General features: G+C 39.7%; 1 protein-coding gene across 1 annotated transcript in view; it reads left to right on the top strand.

Annotated features, from left to right (window-relative positions):
- The window catches only part of TLN2 (talin 2), a 403,979-nt gene that overhangs the window by 229,613 nt on the left and 159,575 nt on the right, over positions 1-14,791 (top strand). The window contains exons 5-9 of the mRNA XM_004687721.2: positions 920-1,017; positions 2,226-2,355; positions 3,060-3,212; positions 5,555-5,697; positions 7,201-7,328. Coding sequence (XP_004687778.1) covers positions 920-1,017; positions 2,226-2,355; positions 3,060-3,212; positions 5,555-5,697; positions 7,201-7,328 — 652 coding nt within the window. The remainder of the gene's footprint in view (positions 1-919; positions 1,018-2,225; positions 2,356-3,059; positions 3,213-5,554; positions 5,698-7,200; positions 7,329-14,791) is intronic.

Below are 14,791 nucleotides of genomic sequence, written 5' to 3'. Positions count from 1 at the left end.
AAGTCTTTAGGCAGGAAATGAACATTGCTTTCTTCCTGCCACCTCCTCTTTTACTACCTGGGTTAGGTTAAGGAATTTATCTAGAGAATGCAGAATTTAGTTTTCTAACATTACTCAAAATTTGGTGGTAGTGGGGGGCAGAGTTTTTACTTTATGAGAAACTCCTACTTAACCTTTATAATCTATGCTGGGATGATAGAGGGGTGATTTCAGGTATAAATTACTCCATTGGCCCCTCTTTGCCCAAGAGACCTTGGACTTAGGCAGTCGCTTCATTAATTCATTCACTTCCACAGCTAACTGTGTTTCCTGGCTCATTTTTCATAGTAAGAGATCAGGAACGCCAAATTGGGTCAGAAGGAAATTTGGACTACTTTGTTCTTGGTGTTGCCCTAAATTATAAACTGCGCTCCTGCCACTGATTTTTTAAAAAAAGCTTTATTTATTTTAATTTATGCATAGAAAGATTGGAGTATATGGCAGAGGTGTTGAGGGTCAGAGGATTCACCAGGACAGAGTAAAAGAGCAGAACAGGCAGATTTGCTGAAACACATTGCTGAGGGGAGTAACCAGCAAGACAGGAGAGGTCTTTTGCACCATGTGGGTCTGCTCCCTGGCCAGGGATGGAACTCAGGCCCTCACATTGATAGCTCTGAGACTTAATCCCTAGGTCACTAGAGAAGCCCCCCACCACTGATTTTAAGGACTGTGAGGCTGTCTGTGGGCATTGTGTCCGCAACTCAGCAATTACTCGTCATCTGCCTTCATTCCAGTGGCTGCTGGTATGGTCAAAATGAATCATTTCTTGGGTGAAGGAGAAAACCTCCCTCCTTAACCAAGTCAGCAGGCTCAGAACCTGGAAGCCAGCTCTAACTTCACCACCACTTTGCCTTTCATTTTTTCTCTGTTTATCTTCCAGCTTCTGACTATGGGCTGTTTCTCTCCGATGAAGACCCCAGGAAAGGGATTTGGCTGGAAGCGGGTAGAACACTGGATTATTACATGTTACGAAATGGGGTATGCTGCTGATCTTGTTTGTATGTCATCGCTTTGTTCTTGGGTCTTCCATAGAAGTGAATATTATCATGCTGAAAAGAGAACCAGCAATTGATTTTGATTCAAGGACATTTATTAATAGTTTTAATGTAATGCACTTTGTAAGGGCTGTTTAGGTAGTGGTAGAAAACATCAGCAGTCCAGATTTTTGAAAATCCACAGAGTAATTAAAACAGCATGGAGTTAGTGTTTTATACAAGTTCCAATTACCACTGTTGGACTGGTTCGCCATAAATTAAGAGTGAGCGTCTTCCTGTAAGGCTGTAGGGAAGTAACCCCATAGCTGAGGAAGCACATAAGCCATTAAAGTAGCTGGAGATTGAATATTAATCACTATTTTTATAAAAGATTTGCTTAAAATATGAGTTTTATGGTAACCCCAAAAAATGATACTTGTTTTGGAAATGAGGACAAGTAATGAGTAAAATATATTGAATATGCTATTCATTTTAACCCCGGAGATGCTGAGATTTTGGTATATGGAGGGGACATAATAGATTCACCAGCATTTCACAAGCAAGAGTGAAATATGTAATACCAATTAATTTTTCCCTCCACAGTTTTATTTTTAAGAAGCGTTGCAAAAAAGTCTTGTTTCAGAACTCTTCCATGGACTTAACACACATGTTGTTAAATATGTTAGGAAATAACTCCCTAACTTATTTCCCTGTTTGACCTTGTCATTACTGTGAAAACCATTTCTACCATGATATACGGCTGTCATGGAGAATTATGGGGGTGTTATTTATGTCCTTCAAGACATCTATATGTTGAAAATTGCTGATAGCAGCGTAGGAGATAATTGCAGGAGCATGCTAATACTGTCTTTTGAAAAGCAAGTCAGAATTTTCCTCTGCTAATTCTCATTAGAGCAGATTCCTCCTTGCCTTTTGGGAGCATGTATGTGCTTTTCATTTCACAGAGGTTCATTTTCTGTGACTGTGAGCTATAAATAGTACTTGGAGTGCAACTCTACTATCAGATCTTTAAGAAATCTTTATGGAAGCAATTGTTTAGCACTGGAAATTTTGTGTTAGTAATGGAAACCTCGTGAAATCTTTCATGGAGAAAATCAAGAGTCTTTTGGGGAAAATTCATTTTAAAAAGTGTGTTCAAGTTTGTGTATAGTTTTCTGGGTAGCATGAAATGTTTGTGTGATTTTGCCCTAGGATATTTTGGAATATAAAAAGAAACAGAGACCTCAGAAAATTCGAATGCTGGATGGATCTGTGAAAACGGTGATGGTGGATGACTCCAAGACTGTTGGGGAGCTCCTCGTTACCATCTGCAGCAGGATAGGTGAGCGTTCCCCTGCTGTGGACCTGGTTTTCAGTTCTTTGTTTCACATCCATATGGTGTGTAGGTGATGTATGTGCCTAACACAGAGATTTCTCTCAATTTCAATTTCAAAAATTATTCTCCTAATTTTTCAGGCCCCACTAATGGCATTGTAAATGCGAACTTTCCACTAAGTCACAGTAGAAGAGAGCATTTTTATTTCATTTTAAAAATCTTAAGGAATTTTCACCCAGAAAATGATATTTTTGAAATCATATTTCAGTGTCACAGCTGTTGCTAGAACTCTGTCATTGACTTCCAGGATCTTCCTGAAGGCTCATGGTGAGAGTCTGGTTAGAATTTAGTGACCTAGTCTCCTCAGAGAGCAAGCCTTCCTTTTAGTATTTGAAGAAAATAACTTTGTTTTAGTCCCTTTAGCCACTTACTTCTCATTCTCATGCGTCCTGCCTTATCTCGACTTTGTTCTTGTTTCTTGAACATTACAGAGACTGGATCATGACAATTTGAGTGACATCACTAGCTGAAAATCATTCTAGTAGACTTATTTGATGTGTAATTCTTGGGTAGTTCCCCCTTCCCTCGCCTTGTGAAAACCTTTTTCTGTCCTTTGTCACCAAGGACTCCTTGGAGTATTACAGACCTGAAGCGGAAAGAGGTTGATAGAAAGTAATCATTTACATTGTAACCTAATTTCTGTCTTCTAGGAATAACAAACTATGAAGAATACTCTTTAATCCAAGAAACAATTGAAGAAAAGAAAGAGGAAGGGACAGGAACACTAAAAAAGGACAGGACGCTGTTACGAGATGAGAGGAAAATGGAGAAGTTGAAAGCCAAGCTTCACACAGATGACGACTGTGAGTGTCTGAGAATGAAGTGTGATAGAGACTCGAGTTCCCCATGTTTCACTTCCCTCCCCTTTCACCTGTACATCTCAGGGCTGGCATTTTTGGATTTCATTTAGTCTGTAAAGACACCTACAGAAAAAAAGCTAATGCTGCTTCCCATCAAAAATATATCTCTTAATATCAAAAATACAAATAATGCTTGCATTTTCTCCTAACATTTTTTTCTTTTACAGTTTGTGTGAATTGGGCTCCAAATCAGGTTGGATGCTATGCTGCTCTTACCTCTTTTAGTCATTTCTTTTATTTTTTTCCTCACACTTTTTGTGGGGGGAAGAAACCAAGCTGTTAGATACAGTTTTCCACTGCGTGAATTTTGTTGCTTGCATATTGGCAGTGTCATCTAGTGTGTTTTTCTGGCCTTTTTTAGTTCCTAAGAGCTGGAGACCAAATCAGATTCATGTGTGTATTTTTTTTTAAACTGAGGTAACATTAGTTTACTACATGTATTAATTTAGAGGGGTAGGGTCAGATGCATGTCACCATGGCACCCACCATCAAAGCATCCATAACCCATTGGTTCTCCACCCCACTTCCCCCTGTAATAGTTCTGCAGTCAGATTTCTAGCATTTGTTTTGCAGTCTCCACATATGAGTGAAAACTTCCATGTATTTCTCTTTCCTTTGACTCACTTCACTTGGCATAACCCTCTTTAGTTCCCATCCATCCCATCCCATCTGTTACAAACAGCATGTTTATCTTTGTTATGGCTGAGTAGTATTCCACTGTAGTTATATGCAACATTTTAATCTACTGTACTGTCAATGGGCACTTAAGTTGTTTCATAATTTGGCTCTTGTAAATAGTGCTGTGCTAAACATAGGACTATACATGTCCCTTCAAATCGTGTATTTTTTGTTTTAAATAAAGATTCCTCCTTATATGGCTTTATATACTTATATAAGGAAGTTATATCTGGTTATCTCCTTTTTGTGTGTCAATGGCCGTTGACAATCATTGCGTAGGTCCATTATTTACTAAGATCTTCCAAATGGTAACAAAATTCTATCATAGAAACGTCCTTTTCTCTGTCCATACAGTTACCTTATGGAAAAGCCAGTATGAATAAAGCCTATGCTGTGTATTCCTGGCTGGCTGGTCCCCTCTCAGGGGATTTTACTTCAGGCAGTTAACTTCCATTCCCCAGCCTCTGCCCTTCATTGTTCCTGCTCTAGCTACTGCATTGGGAACGTGTCATCATTCTCATTATGCTTATTGATCTTTGGTGGGACTTTTATTTCCTTTGGCTCTTTCTCTATTCTCTTTTTTTCTGCCTCATTTGATTTCTAGTTTCATACTTTCTTCCAAGTGAGGCTTTAGTAGACAAATCCTCGGGATTTTTATTATGTGTATGACTCTCCCATATACTGAGTTCAGCCTAACACATTCTCTGTGCTATATTGTTGCACAGTCTGTTGAAGCTTACAGTAAATACTTACCCACAACATGGGTGTTAAGCCCATGGAAGAGTGTAGGAATGAGAGCTGTAACCAATGAATGTCATTTCTCTGCACCTAGGTATCAGGTGAGTGTTTGTGGGAGATCCAGCTGGGCATGGACAAGACCCTGTCAACTCCCTCCTCTTAGTGTCTTCTTACCCCCTTTATCCCATTGCTTGTGTTTTTCTCCTCTTTTCTACTTAGGGTCTAAGGTAATGCACTATGCTTAAAATATGTAAATTACTTAATGAGACCAAAGTATCTACTCTGATTTAAAGGAAAGTCCTAACTTGGTTGTCCCTACATATTGTAAATTCATGGTGCTTTAGCTAACTTGAGAATGTTGAGGAATTTTCTCTCATTTGCCTTTCAGTGTGTCTAATGGCACAGAATGGGTATATGTAGAATTATTTTCCAAAATTAAAAAACACAATTCTTTTTTTTTTTTTAAAGATTTATTTATTTATTCATACGGAACTGGGGTACAGGCCAGAGATGCAGAGTGTGAGAGGATTCACCAGAGACAGAGTGGGGAGCAGAACAGGCAGATCAGCGAAGTACACTGCTGAGGGGAGCAGTGGGCAGGTCAGGAGAGGTCTGCCACACCATGTGGATCTCCTCCAGGGCAGGCGGGGATCGAACTCATGCGGAATTGGCTTAAGCTTCTTAGTGCAGTGCTTTAACCCGCTGCGCCACCAGGGAAGGCCAAAAAACACAATTATAATATACAGAGTAACTATAACTAAATCTCACACATTTTAGAAATCTGCATCTGTGTCACTGCCGTTTTGATAAATCCCCATTCACTAAGAGGAAAAGTAAACATTTCTTTCATACGTCTTGTCATCTTGCAGTAAATTGGCTGGACCACAGTCGAACATTCAGAGAACAGGGTGTCGATGAAAATGAAACGTTGCTGCTTAGACGGAAGTTCTTTTACTCGGATCAGAATGTAGACTCAAGGGACCCAGTGCAGCTGAACTTGCTATATGTTCAGGTACAGTATTTAGTACTTAGACATCAAGATTGCTGAGATTTCAGGAAACTGCTGACTGTGTCTTGTGAGCAGGAGTTTGCGTCTGCCTTGCTCTGTGTTTGTGGTATCCAGTTTCCAGTGGGCACTGCTCATGGGCATGGTGTAGACCAGAATTCAACTTGAGGTCCAGGCTATCCAGGAGAGAGCCTCTCTCAGCCTCACTTTGGCCTCCCTGATGACATTGTAGGTCTGGTGGTTTCTTTCTTCCTGGCTTTGAAAGGCATTTAGCAGGCTTACCACTTCATAAGGACTAAAGTTTTCTTTGTTCACATCTTAGAATACAAGTGGATATACTTCTCATTAACTGAAAGCTGTCCTCTAAGTAACCTTTTATATCCTTACTGGTTACTGTTTAAACTCATGCAGGTTCTTTAACTTACCAAGTTGTAGTTTCCCAAATGTAAGACGTAAACTTTGTGGTAAATGAACCCCTAGTGCTTCTTTTTGGTTCAAGGAAAAGATTCATATTTCTCTCTTCTTATCCCTAGCCCTTCCTTTTCTTTCATTCTTTCCTTCCCTTTATTTGTTTCCCCAGGGAATAGACAGGGGTCAGAAAAATTCAGCCATGCTGTCTGCCTGAATTTGTAAATAAAGTTTTATTGTAACACAGCTCACTCATTTATATATCACAATTGGTAAATCCCCTTACATGCTACATAGTTGTTGATATGTTTGTTGTCCATGGCTGTGCTCGTGTGACAGAGACTGGGATAACCCAAAGATGTAACCAGGCCTTTACTGTAAAAGTCTGCTGACCCCTGAGTTATTAGATGGAAGAATGGCTCGGATAGAGAGCTGGGAGGTAAGGGGCTGATGGGCTGGTAGGAAGGGAGCTATGGGACAATTAAAAAATCCTTGTATTGAGGCTCTAAAGCATAGCTGAGAGTAGTCTGGGGTTATTTAATTTGAGGTAGGAAAAAAGAGAAAGAATGGGGATAATTAGCAATAGGAGTGATGGATTAAGAACTGGGAGGGGCACCACAGACACAGTGAGTTCCCACTTCTAGCTTCTAAGTCTGTACATTGGCTTATCATTTCCTCTAAATAGCTGCTGTATTGAATAATCTCTCTCTCATACACTCTCTATTCTGTTGCTTTTATCTTGACGTGGAGATTGGATTGGTTCTATTTCTAGACACATTCTCTGTTAGCTTTATGATTTAGGGTCATAAAGAGTAAATTGTATTAAAAAAAATAAATTGTATTTCATTTCCTCCCCTCTTAAGTTTTCATACACTCACTGCATTGCTAATGCCTCCTGTGATAGGCCCTTTTGGACAAAGACTGTCCATCGGTTTTAGTCCCGTGCTACTGTCATCCGAAGCACCAAGATGTGTCACTGTGGGTTGCTTGGCACCTTTCCCTTGCTCCACAGGGTGGGTGCATCTGGGTGCAGGAATATATCAATGGAGAATGTGTCTTCCCCCCAAGTGTCTGATGCTTTTGCTTCCTCTTGTGTTTCAGGCTCGGGATGATATCCTGAACGGCTCCCACCCTGTCTCCTTTGAGAAAGCTTGTGAGTTTGGTGGATTTCAAGCCCAGATACAATTTGGACCTCATGTGGAACATAAACACAAACCTGGATTTTTAGAGTAACTGGCCTTTTCTTTTTCTTTTTTTCTCTTTTCTCCTCTCCTCTTTTTTTCATTATTTAATTTTGAAGCTCCTATGCAAAACTCACACTCTAGTGTCACTCAGTTTAGTATATGATCAAATGTGTGAACCAGGGGGAATGTAAGAACTTGGAACTTCATGTGACTATGGAGATCATCTCCTCCAAGTTCAGCCAGTGTGTGACTCCCTCTTGTCCAGTCTGCATGTAACACTCCCACCAAGCCGTTGTCTAGCCTCTTCTAGGATATCTCTGGAATTAAGGAACTTCCTCCTTGAAGTGTTTGATCTACTCTTTTCACCCAAGTAGTCATTGGCTCTCATTTATAAACTGAAAAGGGTATTGTTTTCTGACTCAATACTTGGAAAGTCAAGAGAAAGTTAACCCTTTAGATAATCATGGCCCATATGTCATGGGACTTAAGGGATGTATACTAAGATTTTGTATATGTCTTGCTTTGATGACATTACTTTATCTCTCACTCCTTCCCTTTCCTGCTTTCTCTTAGTTCAGATGAAACATTTGGCTGAGAATACACATATACTCCCACTCCTCCCCCCCCCCCCACCACAACATCTCTCTCTCCAAAGGGTCTTGACATGATAACCTAGAGTCTAACTTGTAGAGACTTTAGAAACGGGGACCTGATGTGAATAGTGACCTGGAATAGATGAATGTCAGCTTCTCTCTAGGTTATGCTAGCATGACATGTTGAGAAGGTTATCCATTGTGGTGTGTCCAAGTATATTTGAAGGGAGAGGATAATGTAAATGCTTATTTAGTTTTTGATCCCCATTCTCATTTTGGTGGAGACTAATTGGGACCAGCATATCCTTTAGAGTAAGAAGGAAATGTGACTTTTCTCCTGGTGGCTGAGGATGCCAGGCCAACATGCTGTTTGGGCTAACCTGAGGTGTCACAAAAAAAAATTTTCTCTTGGGTAATGAATCCTCACAAGCCTTTCCTAAGTAATGCTTTGTTCTATAGCATACTATATGGTGACACTGAGTCTCTGGTGCCGAGCAGGTCCTGTCATTTTTGTTCTGTATTTTCCAAATTAGTCCTATGACCATGTGTCCCTCAAGCCTATTTCTACCCAGTTGTTTTGGTTTTCTTTGTGCCAAAGCAACAAGAAGCTTGCCTTTCTCTCAGATCTGTGACATACATGCCTTACGAAAGATCGTTAGCACACAAATCTTTAAGGAGTTTCACATTCCCACATTCTAGCCTCACAGCTGACCCCTCAGACAGTTTTTGTTTCTGAAGCCTGTGGATTATAGCAGTGAAAATGGATAAACACCAAGAACTAGGTAGGGCCTGGAGAAGACAACTTATTTTCTGTTTGTCTTTTTGAATAACTGATAAAAGTAGAAGATGAAGAGCACATTTATGCCAAAGTTTTTTAAGTGAAATATTTAGCCATGTTTAGACACTTATGGCTATAAACCTATGTGGTCCTATGAAAAGGTGATCCAAATGCAGTCATCTGTTGGCTTCCTTAACAGATGATGGTATTATACTTTTATTAATGCCTTTTCTCTTGTGCTTTGGGATAGCTAATCCTTAAGACCATCTGGAGAGTTCAGAAAGCTATATCTTTTGTGTAATAGACACAGAAGGAGAGGCATAAATCAGAGATCTGATGTGTTCCTAATTATCTGCAAGTTGTTTCTGACACGTGACACTGTGTCCTGCCATTTGCAAAGGGATTCCTACTCTCGGGGAAACATTGCCTCTCTCTGCTCTCAGCTATGCAGCAAAAATAGGAAGATACTTAAAAATGTCATTATGAGGTGCTTTGTGTTACTGGTTGTACTGGCTGTATCATGGCAAATTCATTCTACCACTGACCATTTGTGTGAAGATTACAGTGTGAGACAATGAGTATTGCTCACCCGGTGTCTGCTGCGATTTATGGGCCTGTCTAATGCTGCTTCCCTATACTCCATTAAAGATGTCCCCTTCTCTTAACAACCTAGGTAGCCAAGGTTAGACAACTGTATTTCCATCAGTTTTTTTATTTCTGAGATTATAATACAAAGCTCATGTCTCTAGTAGCCTATTTTCTCTTGTTCAGATTCCAAATTAAAACAAACTGATGATGCCTGCTGGCAATTTTTTTCCTCGTGAATTTGATTTGCTTTATAATTAGATCAAATGTAGTCTAGGTAATGAGGCATTTTCATTTAATGTAGATGTTTAATTGTGTACATTATTGCATATACCGTATAGGTAAAACTTCCTGCGGATGTTTCTTTCCTCTTAATTAAAACAAAACAGTGAGATCACGTTTCCCTGATCGTGTGTTGCATAGTTGGAGCTTGTTTTTTTTTTTTTTTTAAAGATTTATTTATTTATTTGTACAGAACTGGGGTACAGGCCAGAGATGCGGAGGGTGAGAGGATTCACCAGAGACAGAGTGGGGAGCAGAACAGGCAGATCAATGAAGTACACTGCTGAGGGGAGCAGCGGGCGGGTCAGGAGAGTCTGCCACGCCATGTGGTCACCTCCGGGGCAGGCAGGGATCGAACTCATGCGGAAGTGGTTTAAGCTTCTTAGTGCTGTGCTTTAACCCACTGTGCCACCAGGGAGGGCCGGAGCTTGTTTTTTTGAGGTAACTTGCCCAGACTGTGTCCCTGACTGATTGGCTGTGTGTCCAGCCTTTCTAATTTTTCCCTATGTAGCTCTCATGTGTATTGTCCACTTCAACAATTCAGAGTTTAAAAAAAAAGAATAGTGAGCCCTCCCTGGTGGTGCAGTGGGTTAAAGCACAGCACTGAGAAGCTAAAGCTACTTCAGCATGAATTCGATTCCTGGCCCCGGAGGTGACCACATGGTGTGGCAGACCTCTCCTGTCTCACCCGCTGCTCCCCTCCCCTCAGCAATGTACTTCTTTGTCGGTCTATTCTACTCCCCACTCTGTCTCTGTCCCTGTCACCGCCCCTGCACCTCTGGCCTGTACCCCAGTTCTGTACGCATACATAAATAAATCTTTATTTAAAAAATAGAATAGTGAGGAGGTTAGAGTTGTCACGGAGCCAGGTGAGCGTCAGGCAGAGATCTGAGTCACATAGCTTCTAGGTGAGGTACTTAGAGGTATATGTAGTGAAAACATTTCTTTCAATTTTTAAAAAGTCTGTTCACTTTTGTTAAATACAAGCTTTCATCAGACTGCTTCACTTTCTCAAACCCTTTAATAATTTCTGCACTCAATAATGCCTTCGTGAAGGTATTGATGCAGAATAATTAAAATTGGAGATGAAAGATTTTTGGTTTTCAGGTGTTTAAAGATTACTTAATGTCTCCCATCTGCTCTATAGAGGGGGGAAATTGGTACAAGAGACACTGATTTTCATAGATAAAGCCCAGAAACAGGGAGAGCTAGAAGTCAGAAAACAGCCATTTCTCCCCAGTTGAGTCTCATGTGCCTTTCTACACAACAGTTTTCCTCAGTTCAGTGCCATAGAGCTCCAGAAAGGGACATTTTATCAGAGCCTGAAGTATAAGCAACAAAGTCTAATAATTACATATCAATGTTGTACTCTTTTGTTCAGAAGATGCTTGCAAAAAGAATGCAGTGTGTTCTTCCTTAACTCATTGAGGACTTTGTGTGTGTTCTAGTTTGTGAGTTACAGGGAAGATGGAAGGAGATACTAATTCTATGCTGTTTTTGAGACTACAGCCTACTTGGCAAATTAACAATGTGAAATTATTGTTATGGAGAAGACAGCTTGGTTCTGATTTCAACAAGTTCTAACCTTTTACACTATGTTTTGGATGCAGGATAGCCTATTTAGAGGTCCAAAGTTGCAATGCAGATTGTGGGAACTATTAAGAATTGTTCTAAAAAGGTGGCAAGAGTGTGGTGCAAAAAGCAATGTTGATCAAAGAATTTGGCAAAAAAGAAGGTAACCACAAAACATATTATAATAATGACTAACCTCTAGCTTCTTAAAAACACTGCAGAAAACTTTAAGAAGTGATCCAGAATCAGAGCTTTCTGTGGACTTATGGTATCAGAAAAGATTATACCAGTTCACTTGAGTCTATGTTATAAAACTTAAGATAGCTCTAGAGGATGCATATAAAGTATTCATTGTATAATTCTGTAGTTGAGGTTTTTTTTTTGTAATAAAATGTTAGGGAAGGATTGGTGATGACTTAGAAGAATAGAGGAAAACATTATAACTTCAAAACTAGTTTTGGGCAAGTAGGGTGGGAAGGAGATACAAACTTGATAGTTCTGCAAGGTTTGTTATGGAAACAAGGCCAGAAAGAAAGGTGAAATGCTTACAAATAGTTACCCATCTTAGCTAATATAAGTAATGAAACCTACCACTTAATAGACTTTCTCATTTGGGATGGAATTGTTTTCAAGTCTGGCTGTTATTTCTAAGACACCCTTAAACAATATAGAGGGGCCCTCCCTGGTGGTGCAGTGGGTTAAAGTACAGCAGTAAGAAGCTGAAGCCACTTCAGCATGAATTCGATCCCCACTCCGGAGGTGACCACATAGCGCCGCAGACCTCTCCTGACCCGCCCGCTGCAGGCTGTGTACTTCATCAGTCAGCCTGTTCTGCTCCCCACTCTGTATCTGGTGAATCCTCTCACTGCCCCTGCACCTCTGGCCTGTACCCATTGTGTATGTATAAATAAATAAATCTTAAAAAAAAAAAATACAGAGGATGGTTTAAAGATCAATTGAAGATGGTAATTTAGGATAACAGTTGTATCAAAGCTAGAGAAGTGGTGTCAAAGAAAATAGACTTTGAGGCAAACAAAACATAATTTGAGATAAAGAAAATCATGATAAAGGTAAGACTAGTTTACCAGGATAGCATTCTAATTTATGAACCTGTATGCACCTTAAATATACAAAGGATAAGTAGTCTTACAAGGAAAATTTCAGACATACAATTCTAGTGAACATTTTACTAGACTCTCCTCATTGAGTAATTGAACAAAATTTTAAAAAATGAAAACTTTATAGTCAAAAAAGAAAATACTGAAATTGAACCGTAGAGAGAGTGAAAAAGACCTAAAAGAAAATCTGCGTAGAGGGCCCTCCCTGGAGGTGTAGCGGGTTAAAGCACACTACAATGCTAAAGCTGCTTCAGCATGAGTTCAATTCCTGGCCAGGGAGGTGACCCACATGATGTGGCAGACCTCTTCTGACCCGCCCGCTGCTCCGCTCAGCAGTGTACTTCACCAGTCTGCCTGTTCTTCTCCCTACTCTGTCTCTGGTGAATCCTCTTAGCTCCCCTGCACCTCAGGCCTGTACCTAAGTTCTTGTATGTATAAATAAATAAATCTTTAAAAATAAAATAAAATCTGTGTAGAACCACAATTTTGAAAGAAATTTTTTTCTTTTTTTTTTTAAGATTTATTTATTTATGCATACAGAATGGGAGTACTGGTAAGAGGTACAGGGGGTAAGAGGATTCACCAGAAACAGAGTGGGGAACAGAACAGGCAGGTTGACTGAAATATACTGCTGGGGGGAATAGCGGGCAAAACAGGAGAGGTCTTCTGGGCCATGTGGTTCACCTCCCCGGTAGGGAATTGAATTTGTGCTACAGCAGCTGCAAATTGCGTCATAGTGTTATGCTTTAACCCATTGCACTACCAGGGAGGGCTCTGAATGAAATTTATCAGTTTGAAATACACTATTAACAAAATAACAAAACAAAACTTATTTCAGAGAATAAAAAAATATAAAACTCCATACCTTAATTCAGAACTAGCAGATCTGTAAGTATCAAAATTGAAGACCGTACAAATAGGCTATATAAAACTTATAAACTGAATATAGGTCCCTACTTATAAAAATTAATAACATTCTAACATGACATTTTTATATGTAAGTGCAAGGTATTAATAGGGTTTCTTCCAAGGGTGCAAGATTTATCAAATGGCTTTGACCATGGTAGGAACAAGACTTTGGGGATACAGGAGTGGAAAACTGTCAAACATTCCTGCCCTCATGGAACTAGAGCAAAGAGGCAGATAATAAGTTGTAATAGATAAGGAAAACTCACAATAAGGAAAGAAAAAACTATTTTAGGATTGGAAAAATGAAACTCTTTAGTTGCAGGTGACATGATTATCCATATAGATAATTCCCTCAATCTGCAGAGAGGCTTATTAGAACTAATAAAAGCTGCAAAACCTCTGGGGGGAAAAAAGATCATTACATAACAGCAAATGGGATTCCTATTCATGATCAAACAGAAAATGTCACTGAAAAAAAGATCTGCCTTCTATAACAATAATAAGAAATAGAATTTACTGGAGACTCTATCAAAATAGCTCCAAAACCTAACTGATAAAAAAGGCAAGTTAATTGATGAACCTAAAAGTTCTGAATAAATGGAGTAATTTGCTATGTTCATGTATAGGAAGACTTGCTGTCTTGAAAAATAACTCTATCCAATTTTATTTTTAATTCAGTTCATTTCCAAAGAATGCCTTATCTATCAAGTAATATGAAAAACTAATCTTAATGAGGAGATCACAATAAAACTGAAAAATTCAATACAGACTCTTTAAGGCTCAAGAATGACCAAGGCTATTTGAAGTTACGTGGAGAACTCCCAATTTCTTACAAAGTTGTAGTAATTAAAACACTGTTACTGACTTAGCATGACACAAGAAGTCTTAAAGACTGATAAATCTACCTTTATTACAATTAAAATAGTAAGCAGAAGTCATCACTACTTTAAGAGTGAAGCTGGAAGAAGAAATGTGCATACTTGTCCTGTTTGCTTTCCCTCTTTCTGGCAAGTATTTTACTGAGAAAACAATGCAACCCAAGGTGTGAAGCTCCACTGAGGAAGAACAGAATTTAGAGTGGACTTGGAAAAATTTACCCACAAACTCGAGATAATTCTACTGTCAACAAGCAGAGCTTTGACACAGTAGGAGGTCTTCACTCAGTTTTTCTCCTGGCGTCTGTTCAAACACATATTCCTCCTTTGGAGTTGGTCTCCGTGTGTTTCTGTCAGGATAATTTCGCTGTAGGCTCTGTTTTCAAAATAGCAATGAAGCAGAGATTTTAGTTTTTGTTTTTTATCAGCTCTGTGTTATTCCTCACTGCTCCCTGACATACCCACTAAATTAAAAGTAAAATACCATCAAAGGTCACTGTCCTCTGTTTCTGCACTGTTATTTCTGTTTTGGCCCCTTCTGTCCTGGGTGCCTGCACTGAACCTTCATAGCAGCGGCCTGCTAGGGTTAGTGCCCACCTGCCTCCTTAGTTACATTCCAACTTAGCATTCTCAGACCAGGAACCTCTGGTTTCATCCAGCCCTGAGCTGTCTGAGCCTGTGGACAGACTCATGTCCCAAAACTAAATCGCACTTCCAGTGGTCCAGGAGCCTAGACTTGCTGTGTGGCTGAAAAAGGTTCTCCAGCCCTTTCCCTGTGCTCTCTTATGCTGTTTTC

The sequence above is a fragment of the Condylura cristata genome, unplaced genomic scaffold, assembly GCF_000260355.1.
Source record: "Condylura cristata isolate star-nosed mole 26May11 unplaced genomic scaffold, ConCri1.0 scaffold00023, whole genome shotgun sequence".
Classification (NCBI taxonomy): domain Eukaryota; kingdom Metazoa; phylum Chordata; class Mammalia; order Eulipotyphla; family Talpidae; genus Condylura; species Condylura cristata.
This window is presented reverse-complemented; position numbering and strand designations above follow the sequence as displayed.